The 22,646-nt window shown below is 44.0% G+C and overlaps 1 protein-coding gene across 1 annotated transcript; it reads right to left on the bottom strand.

Annotated features, from left to right (window-relative positions):
- Window positions 1-772: 772 nt before the first annotated feature.
- Window positions 773-11,599, bottom strand: LOC121594083 (zinc finger protein 148-like). The gene is made up of 3 exons (XM_041917011.1): window positions 10,758-11,599; window positions 2,807-4,031; window positions 773-2,742 (listed from the first exon to the last, which is right to left on the bottom strand). Exons 1-3 carry the CDS (start codon window positions 10,774-10,776, stop codon window positions 1,911-1,913), a joined length of 2,076 nt encoding a protein of 691 aa, XP_041772945.1. The 5' UTR covers window positions 10,777-11,599; the 3' UTR covers window positions 773-1,910.
- Between the last annotated feature and the right edge of the window lie 11,047 nt (window positions 11,600-22,646).

The raw sequence follows: 22,646 nt of genomic DNA on the forward strand, positions 1-22,646 counted from the left end.
ATAATTTCTTCCGAACCCTTACCCGTGTTAGTCACGTTGTGACATTGGTATTCTTGAATTAAACAAATGACCTGCGTAAGCAAATGACCGTTAAACAATGGTAAAACAATCATACAATATATTAGAAGAATTACATTTGACCCAACGAATCGTGTTAAATGGATACAATGTACAGGCCGGGGGACTTTGCCCGTACTCGCTAGTGTAATTTCGATTTTCACTAGCGCATTTGCCGGTGGCTGGTCATCGAGGGAATGGTAATGACGGATCTCAAAATTAAATAGTATTTTCATCGTTTTTTTTTTATTCAAAAGTGGCTGAAATACTTGTAAAACATATTCATCTATGAATTACAAACCTTTTCCAGTCCAGTTTATGTAAAAACATGTGAAAATAACATATTTTTCGAAGCGGCTCCAAATTGTCTGGCAAAATGCTTCGGTCAGCCGCCGCCAGATGCGCTAGTGCAAATCGAAATTACACTAGCGGGTACAGACGATGTCCTCCGTACCTTTACAGCCTTAATATAGCTAAGATTTAAAATTTTAAATAATATTTTACTCCTAGTCATTACTCTACAAAAAATGAGTTACATTAGTCAAAATATACAATGTGGACAAAGTACAGCAATAGAAGTTCTGATACAATGTTGATAAAGACGAGATGATTGATTGTCTAATTACCTGAAATAAAATACACGTTTTGCTATAAGAAGGGAGAAATAGAAAGAAAGAAAGCACCATAGAACCGCGAAATCTTTTTTTTACAAATTGTACATCTTTTATTCACTTATTGCGTAAATGTCTTATAAACCTTATCAGCCTAACAGTCCTATCACTTCGTAAAAAGTTTTCGTTAAAAATTATCATGTGTTTACTTATCTTGGACCATCCCTGCCAGTAAATCTAACTCTCTTAAGCTATAAACCGTACGCCTAATATTGCAACATTTCCCAGCACTTGTTTGCCACTCGAAGGCAAACTACTACCATAAGATACATTAGCTTACTTACTAGCACCACCTTTTCAGCATTTTTAAAAATCAAACAGTATGTAAACATGTAAACTAAAGATTATGATTTAAATAAATCGAAACTGAACGTAAAACTATTCACTTTAGAAAATAAATAAAAATATAAAACTACTGTTGATACAAATGAAATTAAGATAAAAGAGAAATGTAATCTTATCTTCAGTACGGCGGAAGCAGTACTGTAACCTCACTCGACTCGAGCGGCAGCAGCCTGCACCAGCGCAGATACGCAAAATTAAATCCAAATCAGACTAGAACATTCTCGTCCTGTTCATAAAATGTCGTCAAACATCTATGCACTAAAAGGTTACAACACACTCTCACACACACAGACACACACACACACACACTTACAATATACTATACAAACGGCACTTATGCTAATCGACAGCCAGGAATATTACTTAGAGGTCGTTTCGTTCTGACGGACACGGGCGATCCGAAATGCATAACGATCGTTCGCTCAGCCCTCCCTCCGCCCTATAAACTATTGCTTTGGATTGTAGCTGTGTTTTTGAAATAGTTTGCAGCGTGTGCAAACTGAAATTCTTATCCTCTAGTGCAAAAGGAACCTTAAGCGAAAGTCTTAACGATGAAAGGGTGGCTTGCAATAAAGCGCATAACTAAGCATAACAATAGTATACCAGTGGCTTAAGCTAATCATAAAATGGCGCGGATGTAAAAAAGGGTTACGATCGTGCGTGTCTATAACATCTAAATAAATAATTCTTCTCTAGCCCCGCGCGGCTATCTCTCGATCGTAAACCGACGGAAAATTGCTGGCGAGATTGCGGTGAGAAGAACAAAACAGGAAATACTTAGTTTCACAGGAGATCAACACGAAGCAACGGAGTACGATCACTGGGACCACCGTTACGTTACGCAATCACGGCATAGCTTTCTGCGTGATATTCGGTGCTGTTACTGCTACTGCTGCTGCTATTACTGGAAGTGGGTCGCGATCCATCCAGTGCATATCCACCTGGTGAACCTGCAATGCGTATGACGCTGATACGATTGCTCTGGGGAGTGGGTTCACGCGAGACGCTCCCATTCAGGGGAGTCGTACCATTGGCTGCCGCCAACATACGAGCAGTTCGCTTACAATTGTCTTCAACTACTTCCCTGATCTTGGCTCGTAACACATCTTTAAACGGAACATTCGCGGGGTAGTTGTATCGATTATCAGACGCTTGTTGCCCGGACTGTAGCGCATTAGTTCCGCTACTCTCCGCTACTCCGTTACAGCGCTCTTCACTACCTGCCGGAGCGGTCCTTTCCGAACTTCTGGTGGGTTTAGCGCGCCGTACACTGCTGCGCCCGGTGCCGGTTGTTGGTTTGCGTACCTTTACCGGTTTGTCATTCTTCAGGCAGGATGAATCCTCGTGCTTGCAGAGGTAAGATTTCAGTGCGAACGATTTACCGCACCGTCCGCACTGGTACGGTTTGGTGTTGGAGTGCGTTTGGACATGCGCCCGGAGGTTCGATTTGTCCGCGAACGCTTTGCTGCAGACGCTGCACTTGAACGGTTTCTCGCCGGTATGCGTACGGATGTGACCCTGCAGCAGCCAGGGACGGGAGAAGCGCTTATCGCAGGTCGGACACTTGCTGCCCTGGTCGTGAGTACGCACGTGCATCGAGTAGGCCGGCATGGAGACGTACACCTTGGAGCAGTATGGACATCGACGGGCTTTCTGATCTTCCAGGGAGCTGTAGAAGAGAGAGAAAAGTTAGCCATGGAACATCTTCACCAATGAGACACAGTACAACCTACCGATGCGTCTGTCGATGCCTGGCCAGATTGGAGGACGTCGAGTAGCGCTTGTTACACTCCGGACACACATGGACGTCCTCCGGACGTGATGTCGTCGTCTCCTCGCCAATCTTCATCGCCTGATCGTCTGCACCCGAATGCTCCGAATCGTTGCTGGTGTCCTGTGATCCTTCCGGATCACTACTGCCCGGGCGTACCGATTCGGCCAACTCTTCAACCTGCATCAACACCGCATCCTGTGATGTTGCTTCACTGTGCGTGCCGCCTTCACTACTGCCACTGCTGCTTCTGCACGACACCGTACGAATTTTGCGCGATTTTTTCCGGTCAAACACTTTGTGCGAATAGCCCTGCACCGCATCCTGCGATTCCTCCGACGACGAGGAGCCGCAGAATGCGACCTGCTGGCCGTTGCCGAAGCAACTGACTGCTGATTCCGGGCCGAGCTCAGGACACTCTATTATAGTGTAGAGCTGTATCTCCTTATCTCTCTCCTTCGGGCATTCCTTATCATGGCCGACATCAACCGTACCGAGCGGGATATCTTCCACACGTCTTATCGTCGTCGGTGCGTAATAGATCAGTCCCGACGAGCGTTCGTTATCGGCTACGCTCAGTAGCAGCGGTGATGACACATGTGTTGCTATTTGCTGCTGCTCTACCTGAACTGGTCGTACTATGTAGACGGGCTCTTCTACTTGATGTTGCGGCTGCTGCTGTTGCTGTTGCTGTACGAACGGACCAGCAGGGCTTACCGGACCGTGGATTATTTCCCACTTTTTGGTCCATTTCTTTTTGGCTGGCACCGCCATCAGTTCATCTTCGGCTGCAGATAGCGTGTGCAAATCCATTGCCAGTGGTTCGCTCGCTGAAAAGAGATGCTGCTTCGTGACGTAGCCTTTATCTTGTATCTCCTCCAGAATGATCGTTTGGTCCGGTTCGGTACGGCGCAAAGTGTGATAAGAGGTGGGTACGGGAGAAAATTCAACCATTGTTGTCATTTTGCTCGATGAGTCACAGTGGCGTAGTGGTGAGCTGTATTTTATGGGACTGTACAGTTTAGCTGTGGCATGAGCCAGATAGTCCGTTTCGTAGGGTGAGTGTGGACTGGCGGTGTTTAGCTTCCCTGCTGCCAGCGATACGTCGGCCAGCTGGGTGAGATTGTACAGCTCTTCGGGTACGTTGTTTGGCCGTTGTTCCTGCACCATCGTGAGTGGGTCTTGAGCTGTAAAAAAATAAAGAAACAAAAAACTCTAATGAGTACATCGGAGTCCAATAATTGTCTTTTTGAGTCAAATTTAAACCCTTGCTTTTTTAGTCCAATAATTGTCTTTTTAAGACAAAGTTAAACTTTGGAATCAATCCACGTCTGACCTGGAAGGAACCAATATGAATATTCATTTCGACTCTCTATTTTAGATTCTTTCAATATTTTATTTTAGATTAGTTAGTTCAAATTTTCAGCTAGTTTGAGTTAAACTAAATCAGCACGAAAGAAGGATAACATAAAGTAGGAAGTAAGCGAGAGAAATCATTTAAGAATATACAAAGGGGGATGGGATGTAAAAATTGAATATTTTTAAACATTAGAAAGTACATTATAGTATTGAAAAAAAATCATATATCTCGCATAGTTCATAGTTCCATACTTCCAATAAAATCTAAAATATTAGAGCCCAAAACGAATACATTGCTTCTAAACTAAAAAAAAATCATTTTGCCCTGTTTCTCCAAATTCTTCAGCTGTTCGATACCGGAAACATACATGGGGAACTAAATTGAACAGTTTTTTGTTTCAGTTTTTCTCATCTGATTAAGCCTAACTTGTTGTTTTTTTGGTTGTCTAGAAAAATAAAATTATGAACTGCAATTTATGACACTGCGAGTGGTACGCTTCCGAATACAGCAGAAACAACAACAGCGTGATCGTAACCGCGTCTAGTGGTTTCCGATTTTCCGGCGTACAGCTCTGATTTACGATATTACGAAGAGGAGGGATGTTTAAAATTAGCCTTCTGCCTGTGTACGGCGTATCCCACCACCGTTCCTTTATTGTTTCCTTGTTGAAGCATTTTTTGTTAATGATTTTTTCTTCAAACCTCTACGAAACAACCACCGTCCAGGGGAAAAAATCTGAAACCACTTAAAAGAACATTTACAAGCCATTTGGTCGTTGCTGAGCCCCCGCGATCTCAATTCGAATCATCTTGGAATTGTTGGATGTTTTACGCTGTTTCATTCTCTCTCTTCTCAAAAAAAGTAGTTGTGCCAAATGTCTCTTCTTTTATGAATCCCATCAAACTTCCTTATTTAAATGGCTCATCATCTCAACATTCATCTCACCGGTGCATGTACTACATAAGCGTTCAAAATCCCTGTACAATGAACAAGATGAACACCCGCACAAGTCATGTTCTCGGGCTTTAAACGCGTTTGTTTGTTTTGAAACGTAGACCATTGATCCCCAACTAACAACAACCGTGTAGGACAAACGGTCCCAAATGACCTGCGCACTTGGACCATACCATTCACTAACACTTAGCGCGAAAGAAAACCCGTTTCCATTGCACGCTTTCTACGCCATCGAAGAAGGAAAAACAGCTATTTCAAGTTTTGTTTTCATTCTACTGTTCGCTTGATCGCACAGACACACTCAAACCTCTCACGTGCAGACCCAATTTTATGAAAACCCCCATTTTCATCAATCAGTCTTGCTGCTCCCGTGTTTTTCTTTCTAACTTTAAGCAGCAAAGTGTTTGACCTCACGAACTACACTACCAATCAGCCGCCTTCAGGGCTGACAGAACGCATCGACCGCATCGTGTTCTGCGTATCGTAACTGTCAAAGGTGATTTAAAAAGTGCAGTGCCGCCCCTCGACAGGCATTTAAATAATTTTGATTTATCACATCATCCATAATGATCATTCTCGCACCGACCGGCTAGCGCATAAACACGGCGGAAGGTTGCCCAAACACACCAACACACACACACACACACACGAAGAAATCGAAGCGCAGAACCGTTAAGATCCTTCTTCCTGCCATCCAGATCAATAAATGAGTGCAAGATGATCGGGATCGTGGTCTGGTTAGTGTGGATTCACGGGGCGACCAATTTATTTGTGATCGTAGACGATTATAGCTTAATTAACCTGCAACACCGCCTCCTTTAAATGCTGGGTGAGGAGAAGGTTTTGCTAGGTGTGAAACCGTGCACCGTTTCCAGCCGATTCCCTTCTCAAACGGGCTGCATCGGCGGGGGACCGAGTCGCTTGACCGCTTGACCGATCAAGGTGACAGGTAACCGAGGGAGGGAAACCAGCTGACCGGGAAGGTTGGAAAGGCACGGAAAAGGAAACCTGCCACTGACGACGCTCTTGGAACGGGTCCAAAACGGTTTGTAAACAGTTCGGCGTCGTTCGTCGATCCGACGTTCCCCTTTCTCTCCAGCCAAGGAATCGAAGTATAAAGCGTTCTTTATCCTTATGAATCGTTCAATGGCTCCCCCAGTCGGCAGTATCGTATTTACTCCCTTCCGTAGAAAACGTAGAAACGTTCCGTTGAAGGTTCAACAAACAGGTAACGCTGGTGATGCGCGTCTCCACCACAAAAGGCAGGAAGCGTTTGCACGCGTCCGAATCCACTCCGATCCGCGTCCGCGAGGTAAAAATACTAAGCCTCCACGCGAATGACGCATTTACCGAACCGGCCTCTCCCTATCACTCTCGGTCCCTTGCTCCCCCGCACTCCTCCCATCACTTCCCCTCATGAAAGCGCAAATCTGAAGTAAACATCAACGTGCGAATGGAAAACCGGTGCTGCCAAAAAAACCGCGAACGTATGCCGGCTGCGTCCACACACTCGTGGCCCATGTGAAGCAGCAGGTTGTTTCACCTTTTCAGCTGGCCAGTCGCGAGCTAGCGTCTCACGCCAAAGATCCCCTTTCCTCTCTCTTTCTCTCATTCTCTCAGTGCCAATGTGCCAAGTGCTGATGAGCCCGCGCATTAGATCATCCACTTGTTGAAGTTTATTTTCTCCCGCATGCACACTTCCTTGTTCCTGCGATCGTAAAGAGCAGGTTGATTATTTTTTAAACTTTTTAAGCTATTGAGTAGCCGAAAAAGAGGTAGTTGGTTGTTCTTTTTCTTCCTTTGCTCCCACACGGTCGATCAGTTTACGGTCGAGTTTTTCGCGTTCGATGATGATTGATCGCAGTGAAATTAAATACAGATCGTTGTATTTCGTTTAGTTTTTGGAAGCTTTACCTCATTCCCCCTCCCCCTCACTCCTGAGTGATTCGAGAGTAGTTTGATCGATGGCGATGAAATTGCTAATCGAGACGATCGATCAGCTGTTTCCGAATCGGAATGGAACGGAAAAAGTTATCGGGACGCCCCGGGAAGTAAAATTTGACCAATGCGTCATTTTGTTTCACGCTGACTGTGCACGAGCAGCTGTAAGTTGATATGACGCGTTGAATGTCGTGCTTTTTTTGTTCGGTGGCGTGCGAACCGCAATAAATAGATATTTATATTTAAAAATTGAAGGAGAACGAAACCCTTTTTCCCTTCGACCGTTGACGCCAATTCGTTGCGTTGGACGCAACATTAAAGTAGATGGTTTTTGGTGATGGTGACGACTGCCTCGTAATTTTTGAGAATATTTTGTTGGCGGTATGTTAAAAGATAAATAAATCGACAAGGGATAGCACAGCATAAAAAATACTCTAATTCAAGGGAGATTAATAAAGTATAATGAAGGCATCTGAAGGATTCAGGCTAACCTTTGTTTTATATTACTACCACATCTGACTCATAGATGGCGCTTATGAGAAATACACTTTTCGTCAGTTAATACCATGTCCTTATAGTTTCTTTCTTTTCATTTCGTATTACCAGAATATGAACCTTTTATCAGTAAAATTTGGTTTGATTTTTTGTTTTTCAATCTCACATACGTATTGACACTCAAACGAACTGCAATTAGTATTAATCTTTCGTGACAGAGAATGAGAAAATATTTCACAATTTGGAAGATTTCCTTTTTTTATAGTCGGAAAAGGCTAGACTTTAAAGCCAGTTAAAATTATATTAAGAATCCTTTCATATAACCTCCTAACTTCATGATTCTACCATTTTAACAACAGTTGTAGCAAGTTATATCTGTCAATTATACAAAGGATTTTCTTCGTTTCCAACATATCTCCGTTAAGGGACGAGGCCTCGAAACTACGGCCCGCGAGCATGTAATGAGACCCGCGATGCTTTGTATAATTGTAATTTTAAAATAAATAAAATAAAACTGTAGCAATTTGATACATTCAGTTAGTTTTTTTCTAAATAGAAAGAAGATTTGAACTTGCACTCATTTCAAAGGTAACGTCAAAATGGCCCTCAACAACGATATTTGGGAAGCAATGCGGTCCGCGAACTGAATAGTTTGAATATCATTTGGTAACAAATTTTCATATTCGTCTAATAAAAATCCTTCTAACAGTTTTACATTAGCACGTAGAATGAACAACTTATTATGACTTTAAATAGCCAGTTACAATTTAGTACAGTGCCAGTGTGAAACATTTATTCTGATAAATCGTTGAGTGGACTATAATCGTTGGGCCAGTCTGGTGGTACAGTCGTCAACTCGTACGACTTAACAACATGCCCGTCATGGGTTCAAGCCCCGAATAGATCGTGCCCCCATACGTAGGACTGACTATCCTGCTATGGTAACAATAAGTCACTGAAAGCCAAGATCACTTCACTGGTGCGTACAGGCCGGCCTTGACCGTCAGCGGTTGTTGTGCCAATGAAGAAGAAGAAGAGGACTATAATCGTAAGCCAATGTCTCACCTTTTGACACTTACTACCTTTATAACAATGTGTACAGCTAAAAAAACAATTGTCATCGGTAAAGGAAGGGCTTCTCCGACAACGGTTGTTGCGACAATTAAGAAGAATTTGAGGTATGGATGATAGTTGATCTTATTTTGTTTTCTTTATAAACTTTGAGATCGATACAAAAATGCTTTATTCCATACTTGAACTCAAAATACCATTCAATACAGTCCAGCTAGATTGCGCTACGCCATTGCGCTGCAGCTGTGCACTTTATCCTCTTCAGCTTAAACCATGATCAGCTGGATCTATTGTCCAACTTGAACTTAGTAGACGATCGCTCGAGAAAAGACGTACCCCCTAGTGGTGTCGTTGATCCACTTTCGGAAGTGGCCGCTGAGTGCATTCCAGCCCATCGAACATACTGTGGAGGAAAATATTTAACTTTTTTTTTCTCCCTCAAAACCAACACCAGCGCCAACTAACCAAGCTGTCGGAAGATGGGTCGAACGTACCATCGAAGCGTAGCGGTAGTGGTCATACAGTGGATTAAGTGCTTACGTCCATATCGCATCCGGGCTGGAAGAGATGCCGTACGGACAGTACGGCCGGGTCGGTAGTGAACCGCAATTTACTATTTTTAGTACAACCAGGCCCGTCTTCTGACACGGCCGTCAATACACGTTCGATATTATTTCAAGCGAGCGGCACACCAACCAACCACCGGGTGCACGGAGAAATCATCTTCACCGGGCAACCCCTCCCTCCCTAAAAAGCAATCACCTTGGACCATAAATGTTCAACCCCTTCGGGCAAACACCTTGATTGTGCTTGATCGGATTGTAGTACGCATAGTGGGTAACGCAATTTGCTGTCCTGCAAGTGCGTTAAAATTCGCATTTGAAAAGGGCATCCGTACGTGAGATAGAGCGAGTAGCTAGATGATTTTACGACGCAGTTCGAAACGGAGGATTTTATAACAAGTTAATGTTTTATGTAGTGTGTCTGTGGTCGACATGGATGTAGTAGGGCTCATACAATAAGAATGTCAATCAAACTAGGTTAGATTTACCCTATCGGGAATAAACAGACGCTACAAATCCTGTTACCTAATGAAAGTTAAATTAATCATTTGCTTTCTTTTAATCGTTAGCAGAAAGACAAAAGGCTTCTGGATAAATGCCTTCTTTTAAAAACAATTTAAAACATCATGCTGCTAGTTTTTTTTTTTTTTAAATAACAAAAATATATTAAAACGATCATGAAACGATCTTGTAAAAAAGACCTAAAATAACATAAAGATTCATAACATAATACATAATTCAATCATAAATCTTGCAGTTAAACAAAAACACGAATAAAATGTATTTTAAAATGAAAAATTTAAAATTTACATGAATTTAAAAAATGTACGATCAAATGGTCTTTGTATAGGACTTATTATTGAACTTTACAATATTTATTACATATCTATGCATTTAGCTGTATTACAAAATTAGCAATGTTCAAAGTGTTAAATACTTTGTGTCTCAAATTTCTCCCTGACATGGTTGAATCAATGTTAATGAAACCCAAGGAAGATATATGGAATGCGAATGTTAGTTTTATTATGCCAATATACAATATACAATATACAATACAATATATTTGACGTGCTGTGTAAATAAATTTAATTTTGAGAAACACTATGTAAATCCATATGAAAAATTGTTTAAAACTAATTATCTCACAACCGACGGAGTTTGAATAAAAACTATCTTAAAGACTGTCTACTTAAAAATACTTAAGAGACCAAAATACACTCGTACATTGACACCGACACCAATTGGAAACCACCGAAATGCGATCGCCCTCACAGCACGCGAAAATGCGTAACTCAATAGCCCATTAAGTCACCTGGCCATTCGACACAGGGCAAATGAGCAAATGCATGCAGCAGTGCCGACAAGGAACTGCCCACCCACCCGCCCACCGTCGGGGGTATGCTTGTCAGATGTCAACTAATTTGTTGAAATGAAAAGTATTCTCCTCCGCACTAACTCCGCATCCACCCTGTCACAGGTATGCATAACCACCGCGGCCGAACGCCGCCGAGCTGCCTGCCCACACTTACCGCTTTTTCCGACTACCATCCAAACCGCCGTCGCCGTTGCAGGAACACACGTAACGTATTTGTATACCGGTACCACGGAAAACCAAACATAAAAAAACACTCGGACGATCGTTAGAAAGAAACACCGGTACAGGTCCGTTCACCCGTGCCAAGACGGGGTCTCCAAATTTTACACCGTGTTGTGTACCTTTTTCTTTATCCTGTTTTTCCTTCTTTACGCTTGGTTTTCACTAAAGTACGTACGAAAAATCACACACACAACCACATCCAGCACTGCAGGGAAAGGGCACCGAACGGTTGAGGTGTTTGCCTATTGAAAACGATCGTTTGACTTTTGCGCGAAATAATTCAGGTAGTGTGAGTTTATGAAACGGTCATCCTCTATTTATCTCTGTCATCTTAACGAAGGTGGATCAGATGACCGGGAGAGAATTTATAAGCAAACCGTTCATCGAAGGAGGTTTCAGCGGGTTTGATTGATCGGCTGATGCGTTCTAGTGTCTACAGGGAAATAGTTTATCACACGCTGAGCACAAACTTTTCACCAACAATTCTTGCTTATGATTTGCAAAAAAGGTTTTAATTTTTTTTTATTTAAAAAATCCCTTTAAAATTATTGAACAACTTCACTGCCTTTACAAAATGTATAAAACCCTTTCACTTGCACAACTCCAACACACACACAATCGCGTCACGAATTTTCCGAGCACCAGTGTTGCGCGTCCGCTTTCCAGTGTTCCAGCGTTTGCCAGGCGCTCACCGCCAGAACCAGACAGAGACTGAACGGTGGACCGTCTCCGGGAGTCGTCGATCGTCTTCTGACGCCCGGCACCGCACTATCGCCGTAGCTTCGTAGCCGTCGCAGCGAAGGATTGCGCAGGATCCTACTTGGGGATGTAAATAACACGCGAACGCGACACGACACTGCGCATAAGTGAAAAATCTCGCTTTTCTCAGCGGGAAGATGATCGCGATCGTACCAGCGTACGAAGAGAAAATCAGTTCGGGCTCGGGAAAGAAAAATAGGGGAGAGCGAGCGAGAGAACGTGCGCGCTAGCGTGCGGTGCGTTGTGTGCCATATGATCTCGCGAGAACTGCGCGCCACAACAGACACAAACTCAAACATACACACGTAGTGTGCATTATGTACTGTACAACCCCTTTTGCTGATGCATTCTCCTGCAGCTGCATATCGAAGCGATCGGGAGCGGTGCCTGGCAGCGGGAAGATGCGCTCCGTGTGGCCCCGCGTGGCGTACGGCGAGCGCGCGAAAGGAATAAGGAAACTGAAGCAAAATAAACAAATTCTAACTCATGTAAACAGAGGCCGCGGGAAAAGCCGGCGGTCGGTTTCGCGAAAGGCAAGGGTGCAATGCGGGGTTATTCGGTTATTCGATCGCTTTACTGAGGATGTGGCCGTCCTAGGGAGAGACGATTCGATGAATGAAAAGGGTTAAAGAAATTCATTTTATTTAGGCTTTTTTTTAATCTCTTGTACAGCATTTTAAAAAAATAAATGTATTTATGTAGTTTATAATGTCCATTAATTCAATTTAATTCAATCCATCCCTTTTTTATCCTACTTACGCCAATTTTCTAAACTCATTATAAAAGTATAAACATTTTTTCTGGCTTTACGAATGCACAATGAAGAGGAAAGCGTCAAAGATCACATCGTTTTAACACGTGCAAAGAGCGCGACCACACGAGACAGTAGCATAAAGCAAAGAGCATAAACACACACGAAGCCGCAGCACACAAAAAAAAACGCAGAAAACTGCGGCGCGATCGCTTGCTCCTGCTGCGAGCGCGTGCGCCACATAGCGCGGATGGTCTCGTGCAGTGACTACATACATACTTATGCCGATATGCTCAAGTTAACCAGAAAAAAAAGAGAGTCAACAACAAAACGTGCAAAGAGCCACAGCATAGTTAGAATATGAGCAAGAAGAAGAAATGAAAAACAAGAGCAAAAAACCGCTTCCATTTGGCCTTTTTATTCTTTTTGTAAGCTGTGCTTGGGTGTTGCCAAAATGGACAGATGTGTTGTGCTTGCGATCTTTTGTCGGTGTGCGATCTGTACAAGTATTATTTGCGAACTATTTTCTTTCTTTAAGTGACTTGTATAAATCTGAGTAGTATTAAAACTTTTATGAAGATTATGTAGAATGTTGAATTAGCTGATTATTGAACTATATTAAACTATATTGACATACTACATTTCATACAGTCTCTTTTAATGGCAGCAAGACAAGTGGTGATCGTTAATTGTAGTGCCCATTATAACCACAACCAAATCCTCAAACTAGCAAGCACGGGGATGATTCACCGGCCCAATTCTAAGCATCGCGATCATCCTTTCCGTAACGAAATTGCGATCGCGTGACGGCTGGGAAAGAACGCCACATTTCGCAACGCTGAGCGTAGATTTCGCTGACCGATCTCAACTTTCCGCGAAAAGCATCACGTCGGGGGCCATATGGCCAGCCGCGCACCGGGCACGATGACTGGGCGTCCACTTTTGCGGAAAAATCTCTTCCCAGCCTAAAAACAAAAAGATGGCACCGATGAAACGTAAATGTTTGTGAGAGGATCCAAAAAAACAAGAAAATAACAAAAAATAAAGCAGTGTAGACCGGAAGAAAGTTGACGAATGAGCATCTACAATTTTGCAATGGAGAAAACAAACACATCCAGACAGAGCATGGCAATGAGCGAAACACCACTGACCACCGGGCCGCGATGATCTATGAAGGGAAGCGCGGCAAAGCCAACGACCAAACCGATCACACTCTATTCGCCGAAAATGTGCGAGCCGAAATCAAATAAACAAGCGACAGCTACCGTGCTTTTCCTTTTTTTCCGGCGGGTTTGTTGTCGCTTTAGGTGGGAAATTTTCCGCGGTCAGCAACACGTTGCCACGCAAACGCGCTTGAACTTGATCGATCGTGTCGGAAGCGCGAGAGAGGAGGGAAAAAATGTTAAAAAATGGAACGGAGGACCCCGAACACGCGCGGGAGACTTTTTAAAATCCTTCCTGTCACGCTGTCCCGCGGCGACCAAATCCATCACTCATAGAGCGTAGTGGTACGCGGCAAATGTATGCTAAAATACACCCAGGAAATGTCATACGATCACCCACCGCGCGTGGTGGTGGTGGGTTTTTTTGCGGCTAAAATAAATTAGGTAAAAATTGAAAAACAACCAACTTGAAAAGCGCAGACCGCGTGAGACAGACAGTTGCCAGCGTTACGCGTTTTGCGCCGGCCTTTTGTTGTCCCCAAGCCAGGCCGCTCAGCCTCACCATCCCATCCTGTCAGTTGGATGGAAGGGGGGAAGTTTTGCTTCTCTTATAAATAAATCAAAACCCATTTGTGTGAGCGGCTCGTTTTTTTTTCTTTTTTCATTCGATCCGCCCGTGTGGTGTGTGTGTGTGTGTGTGTGTGTGTGCGGATGAAGAAACGTATGCAGCAGCCCTCCCGCGGTTACATCTTGCTGCCTTAAGATGATTAGAAGAGTCAACAAGTGCGTCGGCCCTGTGGGACGAGCGGATTCGGGCGTGGATGGAACATGCTGGTGGTGAAGGAACACAAACACACGTCAACATATCAATGCGTCAGAGGAGACGCAAACGGGTAAGCAGAGAGAAAAAAAACGGCAGCGAAAAAGATGAAGGATAATCGACCACCGCTTGGATGCGAGCGGTTACACGCTACGTGCGCTGTGGGCCACCGCGAAGAGCGGCATCATATGTTCACGAGCGCCCAAAACAGCACTTTCGACGCAACGAGTGACGGGCTGGGAGAGGAAGGAGCAGGAAACAGGGGTCTAACGATGGGGATTTTTTGGCAAACGGAACGGTAGCACCTGTTACTAGCTCGCCACTATACAACTACTACAAACCAGTCTGCTGCTGCTACTGACGTCGATCGATCGTGCTTCCACCCTCTCGGCTCCGTTCCGGGGTTGTTTCTGTGTGTGTCAGCAATCCAGCTGCAACACTTTCCACCGCCTTTCCTGCTGTGTTTCGAATCTGAGTTGAGGGATAGAAGTTTCTATAAAAAAAACACACACACACACAACACAACAACCACCCGCTTGGGTATTCGGATTCGGACCAAAATATTCTCTTGACCGCGAAAACCGACCGGCATGCGTTCTTCGGCCAGTTTCGGAATGTTATGCCTCGTTTTGTGTTGCACTCACCGCCATGGTCATCGCGTCAGAGAATGGTCAGTTTGGGGCCAGCGGGGCAGGGATGGTGCACAGAAATGCAGCTCACAGTTTTTTTTAACGCGGCAGTTGCACACGATCACGATCACAGCCAACCAGCCAGCCAGCTTGCCAACGAGCCAGCCAGCCAGTTGGTCGACAATTTTTGATTCGCAGGAGCTGCAAATTTGGCGCTGTATCGGGAAAAGTGGGAGGGAGGGGGCCGGTCTGGCGATTTTATGACTGATTTATGGGCGGCCATAAAACGCGCTCGATTAAGTGCAGAACGGGTCTTCCCCTCCCGGGTGTGTGCGGGTTTGTTGGCGTTGGGCACACTATTTCAGGGATGACCAGATTGGCGTGTGTGTGTGTTTTGATGGCGATCATGATGATGATGATGATGATATTTGGGTTTTGAGCGATCGACCGCTACACTGGTACACTGGTATGGTGTGTGCGCCACTTCCGTCAACAGCCGGTACCAGGTGGTTTGAACAGTTTTGGGGGATTTGCAAAGTGGTCGATCGATATCCTTTTTTTTTTGTTCTTTTACACGATTGGTGGCCGGTTGTAAAGCAAAGCCGATGATTGACGAACAACAAAGAGCTACATTGTACGTTTGCTTCATTTTTTGTTAGCCCTCACGCTACGAATTACGCGCGCCTGTGTAATGCACCCGCCGTTAATTCGGCCAGCCGATCGTAAACAACGGACGCCGGGGAGCCGGGTGCAATAATAAACGATTTTTCACTCATCGTGCTCGTAATACGAGCTGGTGTGGTATTGAATGGTAGATTTTGCCCTCTTCGTGCCGTTTCTTCGCGTTCGGTTGGGCGCCATCTGAAAAGCATAATTTAAAGCGAATCTGAAACAGCGTTACCTCTAATCGGGCGGATTTGGATCGTAGCCAGCGTGTTACGTCGCATAACAGGAATGTGGGACGGGTTGGCAATTGGGTGATTACGGAGTGATTAAAGCGACAGAAAGAAGTATTTGTGTCAAAGATGTACCTTATCCTGCGTATAAAAATAGACGAATTGACAAGAAATAACTCCGAGATAGGAGCATTTGGTTTGTTTGTTGTTTGTTGTATTTTTTTAATTTGTAATACAGTGTGTAACACAACTGTACGAGAATAGGTTTTAAAATACAATGGAACACCTTATAACGAGTTTAATCCGTTCCAATGATTCACTTGTTATGCGAGAAACTCGTTATACGGGAGGCTCTTCTTCATACACTGTGTATGAAAAGTGAAATAATTAGACCCAGGTCAAGAAAAATGCAGGTCTATAGGGATTGTATGCATTACAACCATACGGAACATCTTCAAGCGGCAACAGTAATCCATTGATCGATTCTTAGTGCCGAATTTTTTGCCTTCATGAGCAAGGATATCAAGAATGCATGCAAGAACACACTAATCAATGCACCTCACACTTGTCACCTCACACGCTTCTTTGGGAGGTACCCAAAATCCACGTCCTGCCCACTTCCACGGCCGAAGAGAGCTTCAAATATTGTCAAATAAGAAGGAAAGAAATGGAGCAATTAAACTGAAGACACTACCTCACTCACTCCATACGTCGATAAGCGCAGCAAAACTCTTAGCTCCGGTATCTGATCTGAAAAGAGTTACCTGTACGTGGAGTGAACGAAACCACGGCCCACCCCGGCTTTTTTCGATTTTTGTATGACTTTGTGAGTTTTTTGCTGGCTTGTACCTGCTTCTTTTGGAAAATAGCTTGATATTTAACGAAACTCAGTATTGCAATTCTCGAAATGACGATTTCGATTTGTTATCGGGAACAAAAATGAAATTGCTTGTTATGTGAGATTTTACTCGTTAAGAGGAGTATTCGTAGAGCATTTAGATTCGCTCGTTATGCGAAAAATTGTAAGGGGTACTCGTTATGAGGGGTAATACAAAAAGCAAACAAATTGTACAATAAAATAATGTAGTACAGTTACTTCACTTCTTCTTATCCGGCACTACAACCGCTTTGCGGTCTTGGCCTGCCTCAGGAGTGTCCAAAACCGCACACGGTATCGCGTCTTCGTCTGCCAGTCCGTTATCCCGGCCTTAATGGTGGACGTTACTTTACTAGTGGCCCCAAAAACATATTTGGTTCAATTTTAACATTTAACGGTTCAACATTCCTCTGAATCCTCCAAAAGGAGAACTGAATACTCGGTTAAGACAGATTAATAATGCAAGTTGATTAACAGATTAATCAACTTTAAATCAAGTATATTCTCGTTCTGTATATACTTGATTGAAAGAATTTGTTGCTAGCTACATTAATTAGTAATAATAATCCTGATTAAAAAATATGCACCTAATTATAAAACAAGACACACAAGTTTTTTTTTACATTGCTGCAAACAGACAACATACAAAATATATTCATGAGGCGATTTTTGTTTAAATGGTTGTACAATAAACAAGTTTGATACATTTTAAACATTTGCTCGTTAAAACCAAATTATTTAAAGCTTTGTTAAATACACACGGTATGTATGCAAATATTTAATACAAATATCGTACAAGATTTTTAATTAAGAACACACGAATGTACGCTTTATGCACGCTGCTCAATTTGACATCATTCGCAATGAAGCTGAGGGTTACAAAATCCCTCGGGAAACCACATGTTTTGTCTGGGACTGGGGAGTGATTCACTGCCAAAACGGCAAAATTGGTTCAGCCAAACAAGCGCTGCCGTGCCCTATCCTCTATTCTCCACCCAGTCTTTTGACACATTACACGGAATGCAAAGAAACAAAAAAAGAAAGACTGAACGATTTTCACATTTTGATCGTCGTGATTCCCAGCCACTTGCAAAATATTGATCGTACGAAAAAAAAGTAAGGTCGAAAGGCAGCCGTGATGCGTAACTTTATTCCACAGCATAACCACCGATCTTGGGTTCGCTTTCACCACTCTTTTCGGCAGCTGCCGTTTTTGCTTGCTTGTACGGAGTAATATTCCCTGGAGCAACCAGCTGTGGCCATAATAATGGCAACCGTCTGCGCCGCGAAGCTTACGTGCCGATCTGCACCCAACTCAACAAAGGACACTAAATCATGCTCAGTTTGCAATCGTGGCACGCACCCAGAAGCCATCACGGATCCCGCACCCGCAAGTGTCGGTTTACATCGAGCGCGAGATCATTTAACCAAAACACACACACTGCTGCCCCTCCTCGGACCAGCGATCGCTTGATCGACGACAGGTGGATTTGTTGGCGTGAAGCAGAGAAAAAACGGCTTCCTGTCGATGCCTCCCAAGGGAGAAATGTAGCGTGGAGTGGAGCTAAAAGAACAAAGAAAAACGTTCCGCCACCGACGACGACGACGGCAGCAGCGATGTCACAACTTCCGTTCGGGTCCAAATTTTTACTGCCCAATCGGCGTTCCACTTTCAATCATGGGGACCACATCTGCGTGTCTACCCGCGTGTTTTCATCGCCCAGTGACGGTGTGTGGAAAATCTCTTTGTTCCATGCGCAAATTGGTTATGCTTTTTTCGTTTTTCTTTACCAAACGCGTTGGATGATGTTGCCCGAACGGAGCGGAAAAAATGGACACAAAAATGCAAACCGAAGATGAAAAATTGTGCCGTAGGATCGAGAAAGTAAAACACGAACATGAAAAATGCGGAGAAAAGTGGGACACAACATTTTCCGCCAGATGTTGTGATCGTATTGAGCGCCGGTGTGGTCCTGTCTTGACCGGGCTGGATTCACTTTACGAAGAGAGAATTTACATTCCGCTTGATTGCGTTTGCGAGTAGACAAACAGGAAGGAAACACTCACGAAGCAGTCAACAAGCGAAGAAAGAACCTGCATCGCTAAGGAGGGACACAAACAACAACCATGGTGGTGAAAAATAAATGAAACGCTTATCTTTGTGAAGGAACCGAGTGGGTATTAATTGGTCAGCTTGTACGTGAAGTACTGGGCGCACACATCGATTATTGAGAACGTATTGGAATATTTATTATTACAAGTTTTCAGTGCTTCTGATACATTCCACTCACTTTCTGAGTTATGTGTGTTTCAATTGATACATTCATGCCTTATTTGTGATTTGTCAGGATATGCGATTGTCTCACAAAGAGCTCAAAAAGGGTATGATTAGAACAGTTTAAATAAAACTATGTACAACCGTTACCAGTTTTCTGTTTTAAATTCATATTAGACTTTTTTTTGAGAGTTATTTTTAGTCAAAAATACAAATTTTGTTTTCTTTCAAGAAATTAAAAATAATTATTATTTTGGTTTACATTCTTGAGTCACAATTTCATTCTATTTCTATACTTAAACTTCGAGGCAATTCAACGCTACAAACAAATACAAAAAATATACACAAATATAAGTTCTGGGGCGGTCCGTGGTACAGTTGTCAACTCGAACAACTCAATAACATGTCCGTCATGGGTTCAAGCCCAGAATCGTAGCAAGGATTGACTATCCGGCTGCGTGGTAATGAATTAAGTCTCGAAAGCCTGTATAGGCCGGCATGTCCGCGTAGGACGTTACGCCAAATAGAAGAAGATAAGTTCTGTGTAGGCTTAAGTGTAGCTATCCGATAGCTGAAAAATAACAAGGTACCGGAACCGACGGAATAGCAGCTGAAATGGTCAAAAATGGAGGCTTACGACTAGAAAGCGAAATTCATCAAATTGCTACCGAGGTGTGAGATAGCGAATCGAAGCCTTGTGATTGAAATCTCGGCATCATCTACCCCATATACAAGAAGGGAGATAAGTTGGACTACAACAACTACAGGGCTATTACGGTGTTGAATACCGCCTATAAAATATTCTCCCTGATCCTTCAGGATCGCCTTGTCCTGCACGTCGAAGAGATAATCGGAATCTATCAAAGACGATTCCGAAACGGAAAATCAACCTCTGACCAGATCTTCACCATGCGACAGATCTTGGAGAAGATGGCTGAATACAGACACGACACATACCATCTTTTCATTGACTTCAAAGCCGCATAGCACGATAGCATAGCCAGGGGTGGTTTTGCTACCACCAAAGGTCTGCGCCAGGGGGACGGGCTTGCCTGTCTCCTATTCAACCTGGCGCTAGAGAGGGCCATCCGCGACTCGAGGATGGAGACTACGGGAACCATATTCTATAAGTCAACCCAAATCCTGGCATACGCTGATGATATAGACATCATTGGCCTGCGGCTCTCCTATGTAGCAGAAGACTACCAGGGGATCGAGCAAGCGGCAGAGAACCTTGGATTGCAGATAAACGAGGCAAAGAACAAACATGGTGGCAACATCAGTGGATCTACCAATAAATAATCCAAACCTACGTAGGCGTGACGTACAGATAGATGAACTCCCTTTTGAAGTCGTCACAATATTCATCTATCTCGGTTTAAGGGTCAGCAACGACAATAGCATGGATGAGTTGCGCACAAAGACGCTGGCTGCCAACCAGGCATTCTACAGCCTGAAAAATCAGTTTACCTCTGAGACATGCAAACTATCCAAATCTGAAGCAACCCTCCAGGCCGCGTTCGAGAGGAAGATGCTCAGAAGGATACTTGGCCCCGTATGTGTGGAAGGACAATGGAGGAGCCACTATAATGATGAGCTCTACGAGATGTACGGCGACCTCACTGTCGTACAGCGTATCTAGCTCGCCAGGCTCTGGTGGGCTGGCCATGTTATACGCATGGAAACGGACGACCCAGCCCGTAAAGTCTTTTTAGGCCGTCCACAAGGATAGAGGAGGCGTGGTAGGTGGTAGGAAGGTGGCAAGATGGCGTGGAGGCGTCCGCTATTAAGGCCGGAATAACGGACTGGCAGTTCAACATTAAGTTCAAACTATGGAGTATTATGGAGTCGCAATATGGCAATGCACTACAGGCATACAATTTAATTTGCAATTGCACTTTTTGTTATTAAAATATCATCTAAAAATATATATAAATAAAGCCCACCGAAAGCAATTCGACATGAATGAAATGTCTCCGAATGCTTTCGTCATAGTATCTTCCTCTAACAAAATTAGTACCTAAATACATTAGGATACTCACACATTGTCAACATAACAACACATCCCTCCACACACATACATTCACAATCACTTTCCTGCTCAGTGGCGCGTTAAACGGTGGGCGGACTGGGCGGCCGCCAGGGGCCCCGGCGATCTAGGGGGCCCCGTCATTGTGGATGTTCGACTTCGTATCGATTCTACCCCCCCCCCCCCCCCCCTCTGGATGGGACTTTTACCATCTATTTCAAAAAGACTCATTTTTAATTAATGCATTTTTCCCATCGCTTCACTCACTGTATTTTGTCAAGGGCCCGAACCGAAATACCGGGGCCCCATACTACTCAAAGCAGCACATTAAATGTTCTAAGAAATCTGCCAATACTTGCATCACAGTCGCAAGCGAAGAACGCTGCGACATGCGCGCACAGCTCAAATCAATACCTCATCATCGTTGTCGCAAAGTATTGGACAGAGCGAGAAACCGTTAATTTTTGCTGGTGTGGGTGGCCTGTGCACGAGCACCCAAACCCAAAACCACGCAGAGCAACTTGCTGCTAAAATGGAATGCACAGAACGCTGCGCTTAACTACCACCGAAAACCCGTTACACAACACAAGCATACAACACACCCAAACAAAAATTTAAAGGCCCCGAAACACAATATCAATACACCGACTCGTAGCCGGTAAAATTAGCAGGAAAAATTGACTAACATCAAGCAAGCAACGGTGCTCCAGTGGGTAGAGGTTTCATTCGAGAAACGATTCCATCGATATCGATGTGTGCGCTTTTCAATTTGGCTGGGATGAAACGTGCCTGCGCTTGTCTGGGGCCCCCATACTTGTTTTGCAGATGTGTGCCGAAAACAGACAGCTGTTTTCACGCGAAAAATGGTATTCACATCTCAAGCCTGAGATCGTGGAGCGTGCCTGCTTTTAACGAAAAACCTTAAATTTTCACGCGGGGTCCTACTCAACTTTTGTGGTCAACTGACAAATAGGGGAAATCGGGAAGGGGTGGTATTCATATGTCCAAAAAGGAACTCGAAAAAGGAACATAGTTGTATTTACATACAACTTTTTGCGTGAAGACAAAATAAAAAACCGTTACAGCTATACTGAAGCCAAAACTCAAAGGTGGTTTACGGGGCCTCAACGATTATGTGGACTCTTCGATGAAGGGGTCCCGTCGGTAAGGGCCCCGTCGGTAAGGAGGCCCCATCAATAAGGGTCCCCGTCTATTAGGGGCCCCATCAATAAGGGGCCCCGTCCATTTGGTGTCTTGGTGTGGATGGTCCGTGCTCGAGCTCACCAAAAAAACGCGGAGACACTTGCTGCTAAAATCCAATGCACGGAACACAGAACAGCGCTGCGTTTAACCACAAAGAAACCCCGTTGAAACAGCCACAATCACAAATCATACACAGACAAAAATTTAAAGGCCCCTAAACAAAATTTCAATACACCGGCTCGTAGCCGGAGAAATTCGCAGGAAAAATTGACACCAAGCTCGCGTTGCTTTAAAAAGTCTAGGAAGATCGTTTGGTCAACGGTCCTTCAGTGGGTTGAGGTCTCATTCGAGAAATGGTTAAATCGATGTAATTGTGTGCACTCTTGGCTGGGATGAACCGTCTTGTTCTTGTATACGGG

This window comes from Anopheles merus, chromosome 2L, assembly GCF_017562075.2.
Source record: "Anopheles merus strain MAF chromosome 2L, AmerM5.1, whole genome shotgun sequence".
NCBI classification, from domain to species: Eukaryota; Metazoa; Arthropoda; class Insecta; order Diptera; family Culicidae; genus Anopheles; species Anopheles merus.

Excerpts from the sequence above, each read along its gene's own strand:
- LOC121594083 (XM_041917011.1), bottom strand. Across the intron at positions 2,743-2,806 it reads AGGCATCGACAGACGCATCG|CTCCCTGGAAGATCAGAAAG; the intron begins GTAGGTTGTACT and ends TCTCTTCTACAG.